This window comes from Numenius arquata, chromosome 10, assembly GCF_964106895.1.
Source record: "Numenius arquata chromosome 10, bNumArq3.hap1.1, whole genome shotgun sequence".
Lineage (NCBI taxonomy): Eukaryota > Metazoa > Chordata > Aves > Charadriiformes > Scolopacidae > Numenius > Numenius arquata.
The window spans coordinates 24,513,394-24,539,901 of record NC_133585.1 but is presented as its reverse complement, the minus strand read 5'-3'; the positions used below and the strand labels follow the sequence as shown (position 1 = coordinate 24,539,901).

Sequence of the window (26,508 nt, the reverse complement as noted above, 5' to 3'; positions counted from 1 at the left end):
AGCTAGTAAGGAAAAAAAGCTGGGGCCGAATCTGTTCCTGGGGAATGAATTTGGCCCAGCTGATCTGAAAAAACTAAGTTTACCAAGAGGAAAATAGATCCACCACAGGCACGAGGGTGCACGCACTGGGAAAGTCCCAGTCTGGCCTCAGCGATGGACGCACCCGCACACCCACCCACGGGCATGACAGCGCTGGCACAGCAAAGCATTACTTTTCAAGCACTGCCATCTCCAGTCCTTTCCTTGCGAGCCTGGACCATCTCCTTCGGAGCCTGCTTGCGGTCAGTGACCAGCCCCAGCCAAAACATGAAGTCAATGAACCAGGTGGTGGGGTTGAACTTCAGGCCCAGCTCACTGGCTGAGTAGTCGAATGGGAAGGTGTGGTGGTAATTGTGGAAACCCTCACCTGAAAAACAGAGAGTTTAAAGACCACATGGCCGTCACCTTTATGAATTTCGGAACACTCTTGGGTGGGACATCCCAACGCCTGTTTCCCAAGTCCTAAATCTAGCGCAGGTTATGCTCCACCCCTGGCTGTGGGAGACCTCTGGGGCAAACACAATTTCAGTGCTTTGGGCTCTCCTCCCCAGTAGGAAAAGGGCATGTCCCACCCCTTACACTCAGGAAAGAAAACCGTAAGAGGGGAGATGCACAACCAAGTAAGAAGCAGAGTCACTTACTTCTGCTGTGCTGTCCCCAGCTGACTGCTGAGGAGAGAGGATTGCTAGTGTGAACGTGTCTCCACCCAGAGACTACATGGCATTATTTCAATGTGGGCACCACCAGTAGAACAAGGGACCCTTCCTCTAGGATGCGCAAGCTCCAGCCTCCTGCAAGCCCTGGCTCCAAGTGGTGTCCAGCTGTAGGTGCCCAAAGCCCTGACCAGCGTGAAACAGGATGGGATGTCACTCTGGCTTTGCAAAGCTCTACCCAGGGCTACAGCACTTACCAATGGCTCCCAGAGTGACAAAGGTGTTCTGCCTGGGGTTGATGTACTTGTCGTAAGGGCGATTGCCGTACATGTGAGCGGCACTGTTGACCAGCCAGGTGACATTGAGAGAGATGGTATACCGGAGGATGGAGGCAAGGAAGTAGGCATTCCACAGACTCTCGCCCCAGAGGTACCACGGCACAAAAGTAGGGATGACAAAGCACATCAGCACAACCGAACTCTTGTAATACCTATGGGGGAAGAAAAGGACACCATTACTGCGGTGAAAATGACAGCTGAGGTGAAGAGGGGTTGGATCTCTGGAGACATGGCTCTGCTAGAAAGCCCTGGCATAACCTGGGCCAGCCCTATCACCAGAGCAACAGGGAACATTTCAGAGACTCACAATCATGACATAATTTTTCCAAGTGCAATTCAAAATGCCGAGACAAACCGAAACCCCAAAGCAGCAGGTAATACTGGAGCTGAACAGCTGAGACCTGGTCCCAAAGCAAACCTCCCAAGTTGAGCACCTTTAAGCCTGGGGAAGCACGGAGTCGGCTGCACACCCTGTGCCTAGGGTCCTGCTCCGGGACTAGAAAAGCCCGGAGCCAGCAAAGACTTCCCCAATGCTCAGATCAGAAGGGAACCTGCAGCACAGGGCAGGAGCAGCTCCCTTCTATACCACTGCTGCTGCATGAGCTCCAACAGCCGTGGCAGACCCCAAACAGCTGCTGAGCTGTTGTGTAGCTAACACAACAGCTAGTTTTGATCATCTTCTGTATGAAATAAATGAACCTCTTGCCCTGCAAGTTTGTTCTTTGATAATTTTTGTTGTTTGGAGGTTGTGCCTCACACGCTGGGCTCCAGAAGGAGATCAGCAGCTCTCCAGCAACACCAACCATGGTGAAAAGAGAGTATCTCCTCAGCTCTGTCACAGAATTCTATCTTCATCTACCTGAGCCAAGACTCTCCAAAGGAAACAGTCCCCATTCTTCACTCCACCAAAGAGAACAGATAATTTCCCACTCATCTGACTGACTTCTGAACCAGGCTTGGACAAGGTTTGCAAACCTCATTGATTCAAGGTCAGGATTTAATTAGAGCTGGAGGGGAAAAGTATTTTCCAGTCCAGAAAACTGCTCCAAAGTTCAAAGCCTCTCCTGCTCCAGGAAAATAAAATAAATTATTATCAGGCACCAATTAAATCCTTTCTGTGAGATGCAAGAAGCCCAGAATGAAGTCATTTGTGAAGATGGAAGATCTCATATCTGAACAAGCACTCGACTACATTTCCTCTGTCTCCCTTTGACTGAAACATCCACCCTGGAATGAGAAACCCCCTTACCTGTCGTTTACGTGAACCAATGCCTCAATAGATGCTTGGGGAACAGCACTGCTTCCACCACATGAAAACTTTATCATGAAGACACTTCACCTGCAAGCCTCTCTTTCACAACACAGGCAGGATTATTGCTCCATTATTTGGAGAGGGTAAATTTTGCTGTCGGTCCTGCCTGGAGCAGTACTGTGATTTCAGCTGAAGTTATATGTTTTTAAACTGAGTGCTACCTCGTCCACAGCTCACCAGCACCACTGAATTTAGCAAAGCTAACAATCTGGTCTTAAAACAAACAAATAAAAAAAAAAAAACAAAAGGGTTATGATTCTTACTGATCTGACCTGCCAGGTTTTCCATGCTGTCAAAAAAACCTAACACTTCAACCTTATAGAAAGGAGAAACCTGAATTTTTCTTCCCAGATAAGGGAACGTAAACTCCCAAGTTCTAAATTCAAATCCAGAGCAGAGACATTTGCTAAGAAATAACTTCCTTGCAGAAGATGTACTTCTTCACCACGAAGTATTTTCAGCATAACCAAAGCAGCAGAGCCTGCTTCTTGTGGGATGCTGCTGTCTTGGAAAAGGTAATAACACAAACCAAGAGGAGCTGCAGCAAACTGCAAGGGAGCCTTTGCAAACAAGCACTGAGGAACCAGTAAAAAGCAACAATAGGTGGAGGGCAGGAGCTCTTCCGATGCAGGGGTGTCCTGGTTTGAGGTAAAACAGAACCAGTTTTCTGTTCAGTAATTTTACTTTTCAGTTAAAGCCTCTTCTAACTAACTGAACTCTCTGAAAATTAACAGCATATTAGGAGACACTGTTCATTCCCAGAGTGATAAAACCTGACTATTTGTAATTTATGCCACGGAATGGTGTGCAGAGAGGCTCTTGCTTATACTTATTGCTATAACAACCAAGGTCAGCTAACTTTGTTATGTCCCAAGTTGGAGGGTCGGAAGCAGGTAAGTGTAGATGGGTTGCACCTGCGGGGAGGAGTGGACAGGACAGGTGACCCAAAAGAGGGTATTCCATCCCATCTGCCCCATGCTCAGTATAAAAGCTGAGGGATCAAAGGGTCAACTGTCTTTCTTCCATGGCCGACGTCCAAAGAGGACTCTGTTCATCTGCCTTTGATCCCGATCCGTGTGTTCCTGACTCCAGAGCTGGAACCCAGTTCCCATCCGTCACTGAGTCCAGTCTAGGACTTCCCCAGTGCCTGCCGGTGATGTGATTGTCATCCCGGGAGCTCAAAACCGGTTTTGTATATATTTTATATATTTAATTATTTTCTTATTGGTATTATTATATTTCTCTTAATATTTAGTTAAAGTAGTTTAGTTTCGTTTCAACCCATAAGTCTCTCTCTCATTTTCTCTCCTCGACTCTGAAGGGAGATGCTCTCTTCTCCTCCGAAGGGAAGAGAGAGAAAAGAGAGCAAACGTGTCATTTGTTTCAGTGGCCAGCCCAGCCCAAACCACAACAATGGGCAATTCTGCGGGTGCACGGGTTTCTCCAATGCAAAAACCCCGATTTCCTGATGCAACTGATTGCTGCCCTCACGCATAAACCACTCAGAAACGAGCTTTATGTGGTTTGCTGAAGTATGTGGACCAAATGCTTGCCCACAGAGACAGTCGTCTTGTGCCTAAAATGCAGGTACTCACACAGAGGACAAAGGCTGTTGCTCAATTCCCACCTCTCACTCTGGGTGTAGCAAACTGAACTAGGTCTGAGCTAATGCTCAAGGGAGATGATTCTGTGAAGAATGACAGCCTTGGGACAGAACCAGCTTTCTGTTCAGTAATTTTACATTTTAGCCAGGCCTCTTCTAACTCTCTGAAATTAACGGCGTATTGTGGAGAAAACTGCTCGTTCTCAGAGCGATAAGACCAACGTTTATAGTTCATGCCAAGGGATGGTGTGCAGAGGCCCTTGCTTATACTTATTGCTGTAACAACCAAGGGCAGCCAATTTCGTTATTTGCCCCCTTAGAGGGTTAGAAACAGAAAAGCGTAGAGGGGTCCCACCTGTGGGGAGGAGGGGACAGGAGAGGTGACCCAAACCTGACCAACTGGGGTATTCCATCCCATCTGCCCCATGCTCAGTGTAAAAGCTGAGGGATCAAAGGGTCAGCCCCTTCCTGCGATGGCCGACGTCCAGAGAGGACTCTGTCTGTTCATCTGCCTTTGATCCCGATCCGTGTGTTCCTGACTCCAGAGCTGGAACCCAGTTCCCATCCGTCACTGAGTCCAGTCTGGGGCTTCCCCAGTGCCTGCCGGTGACATCATCCTGGAGCTTGGTACGGTTTTGTATATATTGTATCTATTTTCATTATTTTCTTCTTTTTTTTTTTTAATTTTAATATTAATTCTTCATTAAAGTAGTTTAGTTCATTTTAAACTTCTAAATCTCCTTATCTCTTCCTTCCCTCTCTTTGGGTTGGGGGGAAGGAAAGGCCATCTGTCAGTCTGGTTTTGGTAAATTTGGCCAAAACCACGACAGAGAGGAAGCACTTGGTCTGCACTGGCCCACAGGCGCCAAACATGAGTTTGCAGGGTGCAATGTGCACCTCTGCATTCAGGCAATTAGTAATTACAGCATTTGCTCCAACGATCAAAGGAGAAGGCGGAGGTCCCAGCAACTTCTGCTGGGGCTGTTTTCACAGCCAGCCCTGGCTCTTTGGAGAAGCAGAGGGACAAGGATGGCTCTTTGGAGAAGCAGAGGGACAAGGACAGGGCTCGCTGCTTGTGCCGCAGAGCCTGCAAGGACAACCAGCAAGCGTCAGCCACATGGCAACAGCAGGAGGGGACAGCAGTACTAATGCCTGCCATCAAGGTGGTAGGGGTATCTTGGGGGAGAAAAGGAAAGATAAAGAATGACCCACGACTAAAGAGCCAGGTGGAGGGACCTCTCCCCCCCCAACCTTGCACAAGGGCCCAGCATTCCCACTTACTTTCTTTGGAACCTGACGACGGGGTCGTCCAGCAGGTCACTGAAATCCAGTTTCCTCCCCTTCTCTATGACGTCGCGGTGCTTGCGCACGAACAGCCAGCCGATATGGGAGAAGAAGAAGCCACGGCGGGCATTGTGCGGATCCGCGTCCGTCTCCGAGTACTTGTGGTGCACACGATGGTCCCGGCTCCACTCGTAGATGTCATTCTGCACAGAAAGCGTGGTGGGGTGAGAGGAGGCCAAGCGCTTCTCCAGCAGCACTACCTCCAGCTCTTTCCCCACACAGTAACAGCAACAAGCCCCTCTCTGATGCTCCTCAAAAAAAGGTTATTGACTGAAAACATCCTGAGGGACCCCTCAGGACCCCTCTGTCTCCAGCTTTGGAGACAGACAGCCCATCACACTGCTCCTAGGAGTGCCCACACAGAATGGGGACATGCTCTGGGAACCCGTGACACAGACTGCACACGTCTCAGGGATGGAGATGGCTGAAGACAACAGCCTCTTTGGAGTTACAATCATCAGTATGCCCTGGTCTGGTGTCCTCCCTGGGTGTTCGCTGTCCGAGGATGGACATGGGTTTGGAGGGATGAGGTACATAGATGTTAACATCGTTATTTTATGACCCTGCCACAGGGGAGCTTGCATATTTATTTTCAGGGCACTACTGTGCAGAGGCACTCAGTTCTGGCATCCTTTTTCTAAGCTTGTTGTGGCTAGCTACCACTGATGCCCTCCAGGCACAAACACAGCACTGAAAATGGGACAGAGCTTGGGAACACTACACACGCCTTTTCCTGAACTTGTTTAGCCTTTTGGAGGGACCCATCTTACACAGTAAAATCAGCACCTCCATTTCAATTACTGCTCTGTCTGCAGGGATGCATAGAAGAGCACAGCCTTCCAGTACTTAAAGGGGGCCCACAGGAGAGACGGGGAGGAACTGTCTATCAGGGATTGTAGTGGTAGGACGAGGGGCAGTAGTTTTAAACTTAAACAGGGTAGATTTAAATTAGATATTAGGAAGAAATTCCTTGCTGTGAGGGTGGTGAGACGCTGGCCCAGGTTGCCCAGAGAAGCTGTGGATGCCCCATCCCTGGAGGGGTTCAAGGCCAGGTTGGAGGGGGCTTTGAGCAACCTGGTCTGGTGGAGATGTCCCTGCCCAGGGCAGGGGGATTGGAACTAGATAATTTTTAAGGTCCCTTCCAACCCAAACCATTCTATGATTCTATGATTAAGGTATCAAAGGAAATGTGCCAATTTTATGGCAAATCATTTGCAGCCAGGCTGGAATAAAAGTCTCAGACCCAAAACATCGGCTAAGTATTGGATCCAGATCAGACATAAAGCATGTTCAGTCCCGTCTCTGCTCAAGCTGTCAGCAGGTATGGGTCACTGAGATGCCTTATGGCTGTAAATGGGATTAGGTGGATTGCAGGGAGGAAGGGATGGAGTGCAATTTCAGACGTGGATCCATAAAGTGAGACTTTCTAAGTTTACTCAGCCAAAGGGCTTTCAGCCTCCCAGTTTCTCTGCAGGATGCACCAGCTATTGGACTAAACTGGTGGGTTTTGCAGTGGTGCCAAGCTATTAGCGCAGGGCATTGTAAGCATGTATAACATCTGCAAAACTCAGGCCACACACTCATCTATGAATTGAATTGCCCAAAACCAGCACCAAAACATGGAAACATTAGCTAAGGCCCAGATCCATGACAGTGTGAACTTTAATCAGAGAACGCTTAGTGGACTGTGCCTTCCTCTGCTATTTCCATCTTTGCACAGCCAGGGAGGTGCCCAAGCAGTAAAACCCAAAGGAAGAAAAGTTTGGGTTACTTTTAGGAACAGCAGTAGCACCCACAACCACCAACCACAGCAGCTTTGCTCCCAGCAGAAGTGCAGCAGCCATCGTGGCGCTGAATACGCTCAGGACACAGTGAGCCCAGGCTAATGACAATTGTGTACATTCAATGACAACTGCGTATATCTGTATTTTGTGAGATATCTGTATTTTCAGCCCTATGCTGAAATCATTGCAGAAATCACTGCTCTTTCTCTCAGCTGCCAACATTTGAGAGAAAGCACTGAGGTGCTGAGGGGGCTCCAGGAACAACTTCAAAGAGCGGCAAAAGAACCCAGCTCAAATGGCTCCATGTCCGATTTCAGCCTTGCCAAGATGCTTTCTGTTTGCAAAAGCCCACAAGGGACGAGCGAAGAACAAAAGCCCCGGAAAGATCTCAGCTCCGCTGCACTCAGTTGTGTTCAGCCCTGTACTGTTGTCACCCCGTGGCCACAGTGACACTGGAAGTGGTGGGGCTGGGGATGAGGGGAACGTTTTTTCTGCAGCACCCACTCATCTAAACTATTGAGAGGAGGCTGTAAAGACCAGCCCCTTACCAGCGCTCCAGTATGCTGCACCCTAACTATCCCATGGCACAAACGAACAATGTAAACCGAGTGAAGCAAAGGAAGTCACAAAACTCCTCAGTGAGAACAAGGGGAGGTCTTTACCCTGCTGCCGTCTTATTCTTTTCCTGCAGAGAAACCAAAAGGAATGAAAGGCTCTACACTGCTTCAAGTGGCTTCAGCAGGAATACTCAGAAGACTGGAAAATGCCAAGATTAAGTAATTTAAAAATAAAACAGGGTTATGCAAGAAGCACACCTAGGAAAGGTCCTCTTTCTTCACCAGAAATAATTTTTGAAGTGAGACTACTGATCAGTTTGTCACAAGAGCACTTGATCAAATTATTTGTGGGATAGCAGATAACCAGGTCACAGGAATGATACTGTGAGAAATTAAATTGTGGGGTTTTTTTATACCATAGCAAACACCTGCAGGGCTAGCAAAAACCATGACTGCCCAGATGAAAGGGTTAGGAAGCTGTGAAACAACTGAATTACATCTAATTAAAAACCACAAAGACTAAGAGGAAATAAAGGCCAGAGGCCAGAACTGCTGGCAATAAATACACCAAGAACTGGAGCATCGCATGTGTAAATATGCTACAAGCATATTAATAGCAACCCTTTTTCAGGAAGACATCACTCTTGATCAAGTTTCAGGTAAACACAGGAGTGAAATCCCTTCCAAAGCAGAGAGCAACAGCATCAAGCTGGGACAGTGATGCAGACGTGAGGATCCATTAACAGGTCCCTTAATAAACCTGCAGACCGAAACGTGACAAAAAATTGGGCTACGTAACAACCTCAGTGTGCTGACACAAATTTCCACACAGTAACAGTTTCACAGAGATGGACAGTAGCAACAGCCCAACGCAGTTAGCAGAGGAGACACCAGCAGGTCCCAACCGAGATGCTGAAACTTAAAACACTAGGAGACCGAGTAGACGTAAGCCAGGTATTACCTATTTCTGAAAGACATGGGATATATTTGTGAAACAGACATGTGACAGCAAGAAGCACAGTCTTCCAAAACTGTGAGCGCTTCACTCTAGATGGAGAGAAGAAACCCAGCTCAGCATGCTCCAATCACAAAAAAATGCACCAAGCAACAGAGCAAAAATGACTGCATCTGATGGTATTTCAGCACGTCCCAGCCCATGCAGCATCCACTTAAAACTCGTCAGCAGACTTTCCCCTGCTCTTCAAGAAGTCTGAGTATTTCCTCAGTATTCAGCATTCAGGTATCTCCAATCCTACCTTTCCTCCCAAAGCCAACATGAAGGAGATGAACGTGAAAACTCATTTACTGTCTCCTTGTGGTGGTGAAAACAGCCTGTAGCAGACAATGGATGTCACAGTAATTAGTAGCAGGCTTCAGACTACTTAAAACTTAGAGTGGGTGATTTGGCCTTTTGTTTTCTTTCTGGTATGAAGGGCACAAAGGTGTCTTGAAGCTACTTTGAATTACTTCCTGCCTCAGAATCACCCCATGTCCTCAGCCAAAAGCAGTGATGAGGCCAGTGCAGCTGAGAGCAAAATCCATAGCAACAGGGGAGCAGAATGCAATGAAATCCCAGCATGCAGGCTCACTGCAGCCGGCTCGACACATTCATTTAAATCACTCACGAAAGATAAGATCGGCTGTAAAACAGGAAGACAGTACCAGGGAGCTCTCAAAACTCAAAATGGTTTTAACACACCGAGCAAAGGGCTCGCAAAGCTCTGCAAGGAACCGAGCAGCACAAAGCAGCTGGAATATGGCTCAGAATAAAGGAAGGTTATAGCCAAAACGGACACATTCCCATATTCAAGGAAAAGCACTGTGCTCTTTGCAATGTCTAGAGGGATTAACAAGATTAATTCTTTCCATCTTAAAAAAAAAAACCCGATAAATTTAAGATGATAAATGAAGAGCACAGAAGTGGATAAAGGGACTCCTTTCATCCTCTGTCAAGGTACTTGAACGAGAAGTCAACCAAACAGACTGAAGGGAAAGAGCTGAAAACTCAAGGCACAACACACTTGTGGTACTTGGGGTACCCCCCTTGGTAACAAGGGGTTACAGCAGCCAGGCTCAATCCCTGTCCCAGCCAGTGCTGGGGATACCATTGCCGGCCTCCTCTCCAAGAAACAGTCTCAGAGACTAGAACAGACGAAATCAAAATGTACTGGACGTGGCTAAATCTGTAAATCCCTTTATATCAGTGCTGTCTGCATTAGTGCTTTCACAGGGTGAAGGAAATACTGCCCTTCTCTTTAAGAAGGGGAATACAACCAGTCTTTGCTTCTCGAATGGCACAAAGAGCCAGGCAGAAAGTGGAAAAGCCTAGCATGCACAAGTCTGGTATTTGCCAGTGATCATTTTCAGTACAGGTAGCAGTCCTTTGTTTAGCTGGTAAAAACTGCTGCATAAAATCAAGATCCTGAAAGGATGCCTGCACTCCTTTCTGGGTACGGCAAAACCTCCAACTGCCTGGAAAGAGAAAGAGACTTGATTACACAGACATATTTCATCAAGTTGGCCCTTAGAAAAGTTTCCACATTGTCCTGTGAAGTGTGGGGCCTGACCTGTACCACAGACAGGCTGCTGGGGTGCTGAGCCCCTTACATGGGCACTTTCAAAATGGTCCTTAAGTAATTATTGCTCCTAGACTGTCTAATGTATACTGTTACGTGGGTGGTGAGAGGGGCTCTGCATCCCCTGAGCCGGAGTGTGTTATCAGCAAATATTTTTTTCTGCCAATATTTTTTTTTCTTGCTTTCTTTTCTTTTGCCGTCTCTGAGCTGAGGAGCACAGGAAAGAAAGCTGCCTGGAGGCCAAGAATCTGGATGGGCAACTCCAACCCCACCTGGAAAGCCATGGAGTTAGCTGCAGCCAGAAAGATCCTCAAAGGCAGCTTGGCTTTGTAGGAACGGTGGCTCCACAGGCGATGTGCACCAGCCGTCACACCCAGGGCTGTCATCAGGAAACAGAAGTACGCTGAAAGACACAAAAACAAAACCATAGGAAGTGCCAGGGGCCAACTGCCATTATTTGTGCTTTCTTTGATGTAAAGATGATCCTTGCCCCTGCCTGCCAACACCTGCACGGTCACTCAGAGGATGAGGCTAGGCAGACAGGAGGTGAGGTTCTCAGCCCAGCCCACCTCTGCCCCGCCGTCCAAGGGACACGTTCATTGCACTTCCCACCCCTTCCCGTTTAGCCAGCGGGTTGTTCAGGAGAGTTTGGCAGCGCTGAAGCACTATGCTGTGACACGTTTACACAGTGTGCCTTTGCCAAGTACAGCGGAGTGAAAATTCATCGCTCGTGTCAGAAGAGTAGCAACAACTCTTCTAACAGGACACTGCCAGCCTCCTCCAGACAGATCTTTGCTGGAGTCTGATCTGCCAGCTAGATTAAGAGCATCATGGCCCACCCCTAAAGATACGAGCTGTGTCAGAATTGCCACAATAAAAACTTCTTTTGTCAACGGGAAATCATGACTTAGTAACAAAAATGTGCCAGGAAGCAGAGCATGCACCATCTCCCTCAGTTCAGGAATTGTTTTTCCTTCCCTTAAGTAAAAAATTGTCCAAGTAAACTTGTTCTGAGCATTTTTTCAGATGGCAAACACAAAACGGGAGCAGGTCCGTTCCTTACCACACTGCCCCCAGGCCAGACACACAGCCCGAGCACATGCGTCCCGCCGTGTAGCCCCACGCTTAAAATAATCCCCACACCAGCCACTATTGCAGCATCACAGAATCACATGGGGTTGGAAGGGACCTCTGGAGTTCATCTAGTCCAACCCCCTGCCAAAGCAGGTCCACCCAGAGCAGGTCCCACAGGAACGTGTCCAGGTGGGGTTTGAATGTCTCCAGAGAAGGAGACTCCACCACCTCCCTGGGCAGCCTCTTCCAGGGCTCTGCCACCCTCACAGGAAAGAAGTTCCTCCTCATGGTTCGGTGGAACTTCTTATGTTCAAGTTTCTGCCCATCTCCTCTTGTCCTGTCCCTGGGCACCACTGAAAAAAGACCGGCCCCATCCTCCTGACACCCTCCCTTTAAGTATTTATAAGCACTGATCAGATCCCCCCTCAGTCTTCTCTTCTCCAGACTAAAAAGACCCAAGTCCCTCAGCCTCTCCTCACAAGAGAGATGCTCCAGGCCCCTCATCATCTCTGTAGCCCTCTGCTGTCCCCTCTCCAGCAGTTCCCTGTCCTTCTTGACCTGGGGAGCCCAGAACTGGTCCCAGTGCTCCAGATGGGGCCTCCCCAGGGCAGAGCAGAGGGGCAGGAGGACCTCTCTCCACCTGCTGGCCACACTCTTCCTGATGCACCCCAGGATGCCACTGGCCTTCTTGGCCACAAGGGCACATTGTTGGCTCACGGGCATCCTATTGTCCACCAGGACTCCCAGGTCTTTCTCCTCAGAGCTGCTCTCCAGCAGGTCAGCCCCCAACCTGTCCTGGTGCAGGGGGTTATTCCTCCCCAGGTGCAGCACCCTACAGTTGCCCTTGTTGAATTTCATCAGGTTCCTCTCTGCCCAACTCTCGGTATGACTCTGGTTCTCCTTTCAGCAGGGGCCACACATGCTCCAGCCGTTAACCTCGCATTTCCAGGGGCAGGGGAAATAGCTGGCTTGGGCGGCAGGATGAGAGAGAATGGCCCTGGACCTGCCTGCTCAAGCTCTGCATCTGCGCGTTGCTTCTCCTTTGATACGCTCGCTGCTTTTTCCCTAGTGTATTTGAATTCCTGTGTGATGGATGATCCACAGCCTGAGTTGATTTGCAACAAAAGAGGAGATTATGGGTTGGAAGAACATAGCATTAGAGCTGCTCCTCCTTTTGGAGAGAGACGGGAAGAAAAATGGGAACACCTAGGATGAAAGTATTATATGAGTCCCAAATAAACAGGACCACTTAAGACTACTCACATTCAAGCTGTCATGATATACAGACTCTTACCTCTCCCTCCCATATATGTTGATTTCTGATACTGTGCCTAAAGAGTATAGGCTCATTTTACAAACCTAAAATTAAAACAAGAGTTGATGTGAACAATAAGATTACAGGAACAACCTCCAGTGAGTGTGCACCGTCTGAAGGGATGTGCTGTTTAGCCAGGGCTCCCCGCCACCTGACACACAGAGGACTGTTTCGGTTAAAACAGCCCATTTCAAATAGGCTAATATTCAAATAGGCTAGAGTTACTGGAACAAAAAGGGAAAACCCTATCCCCCAAAGGGGTTTTTCTACTTTTGTCTGTGTACAAACTGCACAACAGCCCGTCCAGCAGGGAACCCCGTTAGACATGCAGGGACTGGAAAGAAGTTCACAATCAGCTTTTGCCAGCATGTAACGTAAAGCATCTATCTCTGCAAAAAGAAAACAAAACTAGGTATATGTAGGTGGGTGTCTACTGTGTCCCTCTATCAACTCACGGTGCTCGAAATTACAGCATCTAAGAGAAAATATAATAGAAAGATATTTGGTAAAATAACAGCAACCACATTTCATGTTGGACTGAAGGAGCAAATGGACCTCACCCACCCCACTGGTGGATTCATCAGAAACAGATTTATCCAAACTGTCATATAATGTGCACGGCATAAATTCCTGTCATCTCCCGCATAGTAAACCAAAGCCTTTCTCCCAAAATGTGAAAATGGTCCTAGTAAAGATGACGCATCTCTAAAACCTTCCTCGGGCACCCTTACTGAAGAGACAATTCTTTTCAGCAGGCTGCAGTGTTCAAGTTACTCCCAGAAAAGGCTCATCTGTGCATTTAAGTCCAGTGCACTGAATTGTATTGCCAGATTCAGACTTCCGTCTGCTTCCTGAAGGGAGGTACAGAAATGAACTGAAAATCATGCATTCTGCCTTCACATTATTTACAGTTTTTTTTGAATTTACAGATTACTCTCAGATCAATAAAAATGCTGACACCACGACAACTCACACTCCAGTCTCCGCTGCACTCTTCCCACCCCTTGTCAGGGCAAGGACGCAGACTTCTATGAAATTAGGGAAAGCCTATCACGTCTTTTTCTGTACGTGATGTTGAGCTGTGCAGAAATATCACTAAATAAGGCCTTCCAAATCGCTCAAGTGACTGTAACTGTGGGAACAGATCTGTGACACACAGAATACCGACATTATCCAGCTAACATAAAAATATTGAGGTTATAGTCCTGAATCATTACAAGAACATATTGTCTGTGGGCTTTATGACTGGTTAACCTCATGCTAGTCACAGGGGCTGAAATCTCCTGTCTTCAGCAGCCTCTTTGCTTCCTTAAAGCACAAAGAGGAGCTCTTCTTCCACTTCAAAGCAACAGATCATTTAGCTGGCCAAGCACTTCTCAAGGCATCCATCCATCTTAATCATGGTCAATTGCTTAAAACCGGAATTAAAGACAAGTGGGTAGAACAAGACAAATGCAACAATAAGGTTGATTTCACCTTCCTTCTTTGTCCGGTGCAAGAAAGAGGCTGAGTGGTAGGTAACATACAGATGACACGAAATAGGCGCACTGAATACAAGGGATTTGTGCCACTTGATGATTCGGCTTTTACAGAGCTCAGCTTAACAGAGCTGAGCCCACTTCACACCACCAGCACTGCAGCAGAATGGACCGGTATTTTGGGATTCTGGGGACTGCCCTAGGGTCTACACGCCAGGCTGTGTCCATACCTTCGAACAGCACCTCCCAGCATCATTCCCAATTCACACTCCCTGGGAAGCCCTGGGCTACAGATGGGAAGAGGACTTACCTGAAACACTTCTGCAGGAGCCCTGTTGTTATGGTTTGAGAGAACCCATAACAATCTATTGTCGTTAGACAATTATTCTATCACCCGATGACCCCTCCCCACCAGGAAAGGGGAATCGGGGAACACAAAGAAACACAAGGGTTGAAATATAAATAGATTTAATAGACTAAGACTAAATAATTAACAGTAATACTAAAGAACCAGTATTAATCCCAATACTGATATAAGATATACAGGAATTATACTCAGCCAACTATATCAGTAGGAAGCTGTGCACTCCCAGCAGGGACAGCAAATGGCGGACACTGGGAGCGCAATGGCTTCAGGAGGAAGGGAAGGGCTCAGGGCTCCGGCACCGGGGCAAGGAGTTGTCCGGACCCGCTGCCATCAGGGAGAGAGAGAGCTACGCAGCAAACTTTTCTAATTTATATTGGATGTGACATTCATGGTATGAAATAATCCTGTAGGCCAGGCTGGGTCAAATGCCCAGGCCTTGCTCCTCTTTGTCCCTGCACCTGGCAAGGCTCGAAAACACTAAAACCTTGAATCCCACAGAGCCTGGCTGGCTATAAAGTAAATATTTCCACAAATTCAGACACTAGAGTCTTCTAAAAGTGCAATTTTCCCCAGCATTAGAAGAAAAGTTAGTCCTGTGTCTCTCAACCCAGGACACCTGTTGCTGCCCAGGCAGCCTCGCAGCCATCAGCCGTGAGCAGGGAAGCTCAGCTGTACCTTCAGGACAGGGACTGAGGGGTGTTGTGCCCCAGCAGAAGGGGGCCTGTTTCACAGGGGGCAGCTGGCACACCGGGCTCTCCCAATGGCCACGGTCAGGAACAAGCCGGCTCTGCCCTGCGTGCCTTGGCAAGCAGAGAGGCAGAAAGGCCAACCAAGAACGAGCACCAGATTGAGGAAATACCCTCAGAGCCCCCCAGAAACGTGCTGCCCTGATCAGATGGAGGTTCCCCAGTGCTTCCCTGGGCCACGACCACAAGCTCCGTCCTCTTGCCCTCTCTAGCCCCTTGCCAGCCCCAGCCACCATTGCAGTGATCAAACCAAAATGGCTGGGCATTAGACCCACACAACACGCCTGTTTTCCGGCTTTACAGAGGAGGAATCACAACAGCAGGAATTTTCCTAATATAAACCCTGAGGAAACAAATCAAATTACTCAGAAACTCGGTGGCCAGAGCAGAAACAAATTCCGTCAGACAAATGCGCTATACAGCATTATCAGATTTCTGTGGTTCTTACAGAAATTAGGGTGCCTGAAAATATTACTCGGCTACTAATTCCCAATGTATACATAGCCAAGACGACAAATATTTGCCATGTAAAGACAGGTCTCAAGCTCTCCTTTGCAGAATAAACTATGAACACAAACCAAAAATCAGACCATAAACCATTTGATTTTACGTTAATTATGCACAGCTACAGTAACTACATGAGAAGAGAGACACTACTGACCTACCTGGCTCATTTTTAGGGAGCCAGGAGAGTGAACATCTCCATGAAACACAAGGATTACACTGTGGAGCAAAGCAGCTCAGTTAATAGCAATTTCCCTTTATACTGAAAACCCCCTCTTAGACACTAACTAAACAGGACTCCTGAAGTAATAAAGAGTAAAAAACACAGATTGCAGAAAAAGGGGAAAAACGAAAAACACAAGAGAAGCATCAATAAAAACCTGGAATCCAAACAGTCAATGATACAGTTCTCTTTAATTTAATGATGTACTTAATGTACACAGAGGAAGCTGCTAAAATAGCCAGATTAGTCTTCTGCATGTTTTAGTGAGCTAACTCTGCAACCAGGTTGACTTACCAAAGCAAAATCACACTCACAAGGAAACTGCAGCATTTCAATCTTATCTTATAGACTGGAGACTGAGCTGTGCTATCTGTACATCTTGGCTTCACACACGATCACAGGTGCCAGAGACTCTGAATTCAGAGCACAAGAGACCACCTCGTTGAGAAGGAGTAATATACTGCTTTTCCTCCCCTCAACCCGTGCTGCAGGGCTGGCAGAAGCGCAGCTTGGGAGAAGGCTCTGGAGTGTGGTGGAGGAGGTTGTCAGCAACCACTGATGAGGGATGTGAAGGAGGAACAGCAAGCTGGCAGCATCCCCACCTCCCCAAGATGCCCGGCTATGAGGCCAGAGGCATTTCACAGAATCACATGGGGTTGGAAGGGACCTCTGGAGAGCATCTAGTCCAACCCCCCTGCCAAAGCAGGTCCACCCAGAGCAGGTCCCACAGGAACGTGTCCAGGTGGGGTTTGAATGTCTCCAGAGAAGGAGACTCCACCACCTCCCTGGGCAGCCTCTTCCAGGGCTCTGCCACCTTCAAAATAAAGAAGTTCCTCCTCATGTTCAGGTGGAACTTCTTATATTCAAGTTATTCAAATAGAAACAGGACTTGTCTATAGGTTAGACAATGTTATACCTTTTTCCTAATCTTTGTTACGGAATCAAGGAATTGTCGGAGTTGGAAGGGACCTCTAGAGATCATCCAGTCCAACTCCCCTGCTAAAGCAGGGTTGCCCAGAGCACATCACTCAGGACTGCACCCAGGCGGGGCTTGAAGATCTCCAGGGAAGGGGACTCCACACCCTCCCTGGGCAGCCTGTTCCAGGGCTCTGGCACCCTCACCCTAAAGAAGTTTTTCCTCATATTTGAGTGGAACTTCCCATGTTCCAGCTTGTGCCCGTTGCCCCTCGTCCTGTCACTGGGAACCACTGAGAAGAGTCCGGCTCCATCCTCCTTCAACCCACCCTTTAGGTACTTGTAAACATAGATAAGGTCTCCCCTCGGCCTTCTCTTCTCCAGGCTGAAGAGCCCCAGCTCTCTCAGCCTTTCCTCATCAGGGGGATGCTCCAATCCCTTAATCATCTTTGTTGCCCTACGCTGGACTCTCTCCAGTAGTTCCCTGTCTCTCTTGAACTGGGATTTCCATGGGACTGTCCTCGCCAGGAGGCCAAGACAGCCCTAGCACTGACTGCGCAGAGATGGCTGCTTGCAAGACAAGAGGTGCTTGAGGGATAAGGAAGATGGAGCTAGAGAAGGGCTGAGTGAGGGCTCACTAGCCACAAGCCTGGGGATGGAGCACACAGAGTTGCTGGGCGGGTAGGGCCAGCACCTAAGAGAGCACGGCAGTTCCACCAACAGTACAACAGCCTGAGCAGGAGCTCCAAAGCCACCTGACAAAAGGTTGTGTCATACTAATACCAAAGTAAAAGAAAGGGAAAAAATAGGAAAAAAAAAAAAAAAAAGAAGTGGAATGAAGACTTCAAGACGAAAAAAGTGAAAGAGCAAAAGCTAACACAGCAGAAAAAGCTGTCTGGAGAGACCCGGGGTGAGAGAGGAAACAGAGCAGCCAACGAATGGATCTGTGAAAGTCAGTGGGTTTAAGCCTGGTTATTTCTGGTGTTGTGAAAAGCAAGCTAGAGCTGTGCAGCTCACAGTTTTATACTAAAGCCAGAGGGAGGGGAGGAAGATTCTTTGAAGCCACTTTCTGATTGCTTCTTCAGTTTTCCTTCTCGCATGGGCCGAAAGCAGCACGGAGCACCGGCTTCACTGAGTCACTGTCGGGGAGTCATCTGCCTGGCATGAAGCTGAAGTGTGCCACTGGGCTGGGAACACATCCCAGCACGGACTCCACAGCCCTGCCGTCTGCCTCACGCCTGCAGTAGGGTTCTCCTGCCACAAGCAGGCCCTAAAGCAGCTCCTCCTTAGCATCAGCTCCCAATTACCGTGTTCAGTGTGCGAGTTCAGATCTACTCCCTTAAGGCAGATACCCATGTTATAAGGCATGTGTCATCTGCACGTACCTCTGCGCCTTCTAGATACTGTGGCACTGCACAGCAAGGGGCTCCACAGGTCTGCAGGGCCCTCTTGGGCCTTTACTCCTGCTTCTGCTACTGTAAAAAATGTTCTGTTAGTGAATTTACTCAGAAAAAAAGCTGGATTATCTGTCCTAGTCCCTAGGATGGTGTGGGAATGCTGCGTGCCATTCCTGCTGCTCCCCCGAGCAATAACTAGCTTGGCCTGGACAGGTGTTAGAGCCCCAAGTTCCCATAGTTTTAGAGGATTTCAGCTGGTTATGGTTTGCTTTGAATGACTGTCTGCTCAAAGCCATGATTACAGGAGCTTTAGCTTTGGTTAAGCCCACTTTCCTCCCATTTATCTGAACGTGCTGGCTTCAGGACAACTCCCTAGAAACCGTAACCTCTGGATCTCCTTTTACACTAATGGTCACAGCCATGCCCACAGCCGTCCTCAGCTATGCCCATCACAGCTGGAAGGGGCTCACAGCTGTGCAGAAAGGCCCAGGAGTTAGTCCTGATCTCATCGCCCCGACAGCCAGACCCTCAAGCACAGCCAGCCAGGCTGCAGCACTGGCCAAGGTCCTCTGCCACAGCCAGAGCTCTACCCCCAACACATACCAATGTCCCCAGCCAACAGCTTTAACTGCCATCCCAATTAAGACCTAAAACTCAGCAGCGAGGTTTAGGGCTTGCTGCAGGTTCGGGAGAAGTCCAAGACCTGGGTGCAAGTACCTGAAACAGCAGAACCTGTGCCAAGAGCTCTGGGCTCCACAAAACTCAAACGCCAAGCCCAAAGCTGCCTCTGCCTGGACAGTACACCAGGATCTGTTTCAAAGAAGGATTATTTAATCCAGCAGAGTAGAGGTTTTAAGTGGGTGCCTCCTTGCTTCTCTCTACTCCTTCTCAAGACCTCAAGGTAGAATTACTCTCAAACAGAGGAATTTTACTTCCTTCTTCCATTGTCTCATTGAATCACAGAATGATATGGGGTTGGAAGGGACCTCTGGAGAGCATCTAGTCCAACCCCCCTGCCAAAGCAGGTCCACCCAGAGCAGGTCCCACAGGAACGTGTCCAGGCAGGTTTAGAATGTCTCCAGAGAAGGAGACTCCACCACCTCCCTGGGCAGCCTCTTCCAGGGCTCTGCCACCCTCACAGGAAAGAAGTTCCTCCTCATGGTTAGGTGGAACTTCTTATATTCGAGTTTGTGCCCATTTCCTCTTGTCCTGTCCCTGGGCACCACTGAAAAAAGACTGGCCCCATCCTCTTGACACCCTCCCTTTAAGTATTTATAAGCATTGATCAGATTCCCCCCCTCAGTCTTCTCTTCTCCACACTAAACAGACCCAAGTCCCTCAGCCTCTCCTCACAAGAGAGATGCTCCAGGCCCCTCATCATCTCTGTAGCCCTCTGCTGTCTCCTCTCCAGCAGTTCCCTGTCCTTCTGGAACTGGGGAGCCCAGAACTGGTCCCGGTGCTCCAGATGGGGCCTCCCCAGGGCAGAGCAGAGGGGCAGGAGGACCTCTCTCCACCTGCTGGTCACACTCTTCCTGATGCACCCCAGGATGCCATTGGCCTTCTTGGCCACAAGGGCACATTGCTGGCTCATGGTCATCCTATTGTCCACCAGGACTCCCAGGTCTTTCTCCTCAGAGCTGCTCTCCAGCAGGTCACCCCCAACCTGTCCTGGTGCAGGGGGTTATTTCTCTCTCAGATGCAGCACCCTGCACTTGCCCTTGCTGAATTTCATCAGGTTATTGTGCAATTATCAGGTCGTTGTGCAATACACAAATGGAGCAAACTGGTGTGAAATGCCTCCATGGTGAGCGGATCCCCAACATATCACTCCCCTGGGTAGACAGCATGCTCTTCCTTCTGGAGCCCCTCAAGAAGCATAAAGTCTGACAGAAGCATTTCCAACTGTGAGCTCACTCAATAGAGCACAGCATAAGCAAAACGCTTCTGAACTGGAGCCGTGGAAGAAGCATTTAAGAGAGGGAACGAAGAGGAAGGGGTGGGGGGGCAGAGAAAACAGCAAGTAAGCCTGTGCAAAAGGACCAAAGAGCAAACCAGTGCACGGGGACAGGGAGAGGATGCAGGAGAGACGAGATAGATGAGGTTAAACTACTGTGCAAACGGGGAGCCGGCGGGTTGCTAGGCTTCCAAGTACACCGTGCCTGCGCACAGATGCTATTTATGGGAACATGCCAGAATCAATAGGCAGAAGATTTTTATTCAACATCCTTATTAATGACCTGAAACAAAGGCAAACAGCATATTAATTACAACTGTGGATGATGCTAAATTTGGAGCAGCAGTGAGAGAGCTAAGAAACACAAAAGGATCCATGCAGGAACAGGGAAAGTAAGGCACAAAATAAAGACCTGTCTGGATAGAAAAAGCAAAGCGCAGCAATGTAGTTCGGGGGGCAATAACTGCAGACGTGGATCTGCAACAAGGATGAGATGCTTGGGGAAGTGGGAGCCTGCAAGGAGGATCACCAACAGCTCATAAAATATTCTCAGCATGCAATATGATAAGGCAGCAAGACATTAGTGTGATTTTGAACAGCAGGCACGGAGGTACCATCTCATCGTTGGAGAGAAGCAAAGGAAACTATCCTAGGCAAATCGTTTAAATACGGGTGGGAAGGGAGATCAACAGCATAAAACACCTGAGCCGTCCTTTACAGAACAGCTCATTATTCCCGTGGCTGGATTTCCAGAAAACCTTTACTATGCCCAGTGCCAAACTCTTCTGAAAACCTGAGTGTCCAGGGGACTGACCTCTTACGAAAATACAGGGAGATACTGCCGGAGTCTGTAGCTACTTCACAGGCATCAGGAAATCATCCTCTGCTCTAAGCGGTCACTTAAATTGGAGCAGATCTCTCCTCACCAAAATTTCAACTCTGTGTATGCTGAATATCAAAATTAGAACGTCTTCGGTTTCCGAAACTTGGGACCACATTAGAAACATGATATATATTTACTGTTTGTACAGCAGATTCCAGATTGCTTTTGACTTTTGTATGGTCTAAAAAAAACCGAAACAACCAAACCAAGAAGCTCAACAGGCACCGCGTTCCCTCTGCACATCTGAACAGGCAATGCTGGCTCCTGAAAGAGATGAGATGACTGGAGATTCTTCTTAGGCACAGATTACAAGGAGACATTGTGCCGGATAGCAGCTATCTACACATTACCAATGTCAAACATAACCTAGTTACATGGAGCAAATTCAAAATTATCTCTGAGGGACAAAACACCAGACATAAAAATTGCAGTGGTGAAGCAAAACCAATTGCACATTCACAGTGGTGCTACTGTCAATATACAAAAACATCTTTAAAATACAGAACAGTGTCACACGACTGTTCCCGTGTGGTGGTGACATGCAGAGCCTGGCACCGACTCACAACCAGTGCCTGCAATCCCCGCCTGTGCACGGGTGGCGATGAGAGGAGAGCAGGGAGAGCAGCGGTGGGAGCAGGGAAGGGAATCAGCCGTTGCCAGTCCCACTGCTGGCATCTCTCTCATTCCTGGCTAAAAACCTCACAGTCCCTTGCAGAAGTAAGGGACTCGGATACTACATTCAACCACGGTGACTGTTTGAACCTGACGCAAGCCTGGAGAGCCATCATCCTCACAGGTTGGTCTAGGTGAGTTGCACCAAACACAGATCCCACCACAGCCCCATTTTCCAAAAAGGCTTTGTGACTTGGCAAGTTTTGTGAACAAATTTTGTGCCAGGGGAGGTTCAGGTTGGATATTAGGAAAAATTTTTTTCACTGAAAGGGTTATCAGACATTGGAATGGGCTGCCCAGGGAGGTGGTTGAGGCACCATCCCTGGAAGTGTTCAAAAGACAGGTTGACGTGGTGCTGGGAGACATGGTTTAGTGACGGTGTTGCTTTTTCTTGTTTTGTGGGTGTTTATTTGTGTCAGTTAGGTTGATGGTTGGACAAGATGATCTTGAAGGTCCCTTCCAACCTAGAAGATTCTGTGATTCTGTAATTGAGCTTTTTTGCATGTTACAAAATGCAACAAATGTTTTTCTGGTCCTGATGCAGCAAATCACTGACTCAGTAAGTCAAGTGATTACAAATCTTAGGTCAGCCAGCAGGGGAATCACAGAATCACAGAATCTTCATGGCTGGAAAGGACCTCTGAGATCATAAGAGTCCAACCATACACACACACAAAGGACCCCCACCAAAGACCCCCATAATCTCAGGCACTAGACCATGCCCTGAAGTGCCACGTCTACACGTTTCTTAAATACCTCCAGGGATGGCGACTCCACCACCTCCCTGGGCAGGCTGTTCCACCTGCCTGACCACCCTCTCAGGAAAGTCATTCTTCCTGAAATCTAATCTAAACCTCCCCTGCCCCAACTTCAGACCATTTCCTCTGCTCCTGTCATTATTCCCTTGGGAGAAGAGGCCAACACCCACCTCTCTACACCCTCCTTTCAGGGAGTTGTAGAGGGCAAGGAGGTCTCCCCTCAGCCTCCTCTTCTCCAAACTAAACATGCCCAGTTCCCTCAGCCTCTCCTCGTATGACTTGTTCTCCAGACCCCTCACCAGCTTGGTGGCTCTCCTCTGGACACGCTCCAGCAGCTCAATGTCCTTCTTGTGGTGAGGGGCCCAGAACTGAACACAGCACTCGAGGTGAGGCCTCACCAGTGCCCAGTACAGAGGCACCATCACTGCCCTGCTCCTGCTGGCCACGCTGTTCCTGACACAGGCCAGGATGCCCTTGGCCTTCTTGGCCACCTGGGCACACTGCTGGCTCATGTTCAGCCACGGACAGCCCCAGGTCCTTTTCTGCTGGGCAGCTTTCCAGCCGCTCTTCCCTGAGCCTGTAGCGTTGCCTGGGGTTGTTGTGACCCAAGTGCAGGACCCGACACTTGAATGTACCGCACCAAGTGCCAGGAAGCAGGGCAGGAACGCCCAGACCACCTCTGTCTCACCAGTACCAACGAGGGGGAAAAACACATTTGGGAAAGTGCTGGCCACTCCAAACAAGACAGATGACATGCCTTACAGAAACAGAACAGTGGCTCACCTAGCCCAATACTTTTTCCCAACAAGGGTAAGAGAACCTGCTATTCAGAGGAGGCAAAGGAAAAAAAAAGTTTAAAAGGGGAAAAAAAGACAACGCAGCCCAGTTACTGCTGCGCTAGCGGTGCCTGCACACTGGTGGACGTCAAGATGTGGCATTTTGCACAGAGTATGTGGGAAGTAATTACCAAGGCTGAAGGCTGTCCCAAAATTGTTACCACACTTACGCTTACCAGGAGGGTGACAGATCTTGGATCAAGCCAGCCACCAAGGGTCAGGGCCTTGGTTTTACATCTCGTTCTGAGGACGCCAGCCCCATTTACTCCTGCACCGGCACAAAGCCTAGCGCAGCGAGCTCAGAACAAGCTGCACAAGCATCACTGTCTTCTAGGACTGGCCACCTATCACTACAGCCCTCACACAGATTTTGGCAGCAAAGTGAGAAATAGGGCAGAAGAAATGTGTATACTCCAGCCACAAAACCATACCCTGTTTGAACTTCTTGTTGGAGTCCATCTGATTCCTGGTTGCGGTTGTCTTCCTCCCAAGCTCTGTGCCTCTGCTGATGGCTGCTTCCTGCCAGCCCCCTGATGCAAAGCCCTGCTCACAACCAACCTGCAGCCTTAATTTACATATGTTCAGTGAGCTGTTCCTTGAGTGATGCCTTCAACTTTCAGTTGCTATCATGGAAAAACCTTAGCTCTCCTACTACCGTCATTCTGAGGACAGCTTCAGAAGCATACAGCACCCTGGTTCTGCTGGAGGTCTCACTGCTGGGCAAAGACACTCCTGACACTGCTTAACCTACAAGGTCTGACGTGTTCTCAGCACCAGGTGGGAGTGCTTGAAGTTACATTCAGCAAAGGCTTATACCTTTCTGCACACACATCCCGTGTCTCTAGCAGTCAAGGATCAGAAGGCAAGACCCCTTGGATACAGGAAGGAGTAATTTCTTAAGAAGATGTGAGTTCTAGTGACGCTAATGGCCGAGATAGCACACCTTTTGCTTGGGGAAGAAAAATTAACAGACACAAGGGCTGTGCTTCACCTGTAGACATCTGTTACCTCTTCAAAAACAGGGCAGCTGAAAACAACTGATCTTAAAAATGTTGTTGCATGGTGAAGACATCTTGCGACATGACACTGATGGAAATACTCTCTCTGCAGCAAAGTCTCAGGCAAACCTTTGTGTAAAAGCCTGGCAAGAAATTTTCATCTCAGCACGTCTTTTCTTTTTAATCCCTATATATAAAGGGATACAACGACTTATTTTTATAAATAACTATTTGAGAATTAAAAATAACAGGGATGGACATGCAACATTTGTCCGTTTCCACACCAGCATTTTACCTCTGCTTATTCGGCCAGATCAAAGTTGTTTGCTAGAGAATTTTAAAAACTGAACACATAAAACCCAAGGTCTTCCATCAGGCTACAAGAACTGCATAAGAAATACACACAGCGAGGTGCTCAAGCACCCAGTGAGCATCGCAAAGCTGACTGATCACCATAAATATCTAACACTTGTGTATCTTACGGTTAGGATTTTTTCCTTTCTGAAAACTAAGTTACAACTGCATATCCTGCATCTGCCTTCTCTTCCTCACTTGTGGGTTTTTGCTGTTATTCAGTAGCAGATTTGAGACTAACGAACCACATCAGCTAATCTGACCAAACCAGGGAAAGCATTTCCAGTAGTGTTGAGGGGTGCCTAACTCCATTCACACCGAAATTCAGGGCAGCGCTGCCGTCCGCTTCAGTAGCTGCACCGTGCTTGGCCTCTTCTGAACACCTCAGAGATCTTCCACTACACACACAGACAGCAGTAGAAGATTCTCTCCTAATTCAACATCAGGGCTGAGACCAGAAACGCACCCAGTAATTTCATGGTACCTGGTACAACCCTTCTTTGTGCTATCATTAGATAACACCAAGTTTTGGGATGTATTTTCTTAAAATGTAGTGTCTGCCCTCAGAAAGGAAAGTTTTTATACACCAAATTAGACCAACACTTAGTCTATCCAAACAACTCATTTAAAAACACTGTTTGATGTCACACACTGCCTTAGTGGGAGGGCCAGGGTCAACACGCAGCATTATTAGATCTAGATTAGATATCAAGCCTCAAGTACCCATCTCTACTTCTGCGACCCTCCAAGGCAACCTTGGAGATACCCTCCTCCACAGCAGAGAGACATGTGGAGCAGTAACACTGCTTAGCACTTAATCCACATCATTCTACCAAAAAAAGCCTCATTTCCTCACCTGGAACTACATTTACTATGGGAGGGAGAAATTTTCTACCTTAGCCCCTAAATTGCTGCCAAGAAGAAAAGCTGAATCAGTGCTCCAGCCCTGGGGTCTCTGGGAAGGCAACACTTCTCTGCTGGCAGATGGAGGCAACTGGCCAACCAATTCACTGAGTTCACTGAGCCCTGCTAACTCTCAGAGGCTGGCAGCAAGAGCACCCTGGGCTGGATCCAAACTAGCAAGTGAGAACTACAAAGCAGCGTGCAGTAGCACCAATTCCCCGAGCCGCCCACCGTGCAGTGCATGCCACCTCTCACGGGCAGCCGTGCGCTCCTGGGAAAATCAAACATCTGAAATCTCAGGCCCGGCAGCGGGTTCATCTAAAATTAGATCTACACATTCTCCGAGACACTCTAAATTAAACCAAGAGAGAAAGAGACAAGAGGAAGAACATCAAAGGCAAAGGGGAAGCAGAGTTTTAGAGCTGCAGAGAAGATGAGTCCAGATGAGGCCCTTTTCCTGCCCCTTTGTACCGCAGCGGAGGAGCTCCACGAGAAGTCCTCATCTGTCACATCCCCTTGGCCGTGCCATCTCCAGCTCACGAAACCCAGGCTGTCTCTGCCTGAATGCACATGCCTGCGTATGCATTTTCAGGAACATTCCCCAGAGCCAGCCCTTTTGGCTGAGTATACAAAAGACTTTATTCCAGTTGGAATAGCAGAAACGTTCACATTGACAACTGCTGCCAATGTGACATAAACAAAGCCAACAGAGCAATGGAAATTGCGGCTGACAGCAAGTATTCCAGCGAATGCTAAAATTCCCCTAGGAAGCAAATACAGATTCTCTGAACTCACCAGCAACTGAAGATTGCCTTAAGATGCCAAGTAGTTTATATTTTTAGATCAAAAGAGAAGGCTGGAAGATGCTCTGGTTTCTCTGAAATTTTTTATGCTTATATGTAGCCTCTCTCAGCTCAGCTAAATC

The 26,508-nt window shown here is 48.3% G+C and overlaps 1 protein-coding gene across 1 annotated transcript in view; it reads right to left on the bottom strand.

Moving 5' to 3' along the window:
- Positions 1–215: 215 nt before the first annotated feature.
- Positions 216–26,508, bottom strand: part of SCD5 (stearoyl-CoA desaturase 5) — a 39,199-nt gene continuing 12,906 nt past the window's right edge. Inside the window, exons 2-5 of the mRNA XM_074154798.1 lie at positions 10,479–10,609; positions 5,227–5,432; positions 950–1,182; positions 216–406 (exon numbers count right to left, since the gene is read on the bottom strand). Coding sequence (XP_074010899.1) covers positions 216–406; positions 950–1,182; positions 5,227–5,432; positions 10,479–10,609 — 761 coding nt within the window. The remainder of the gene's footprint in view (positions 407–949; positions 1,183–5,226; positions 5,433–10,478; positions 10,610–26,508) is intronic.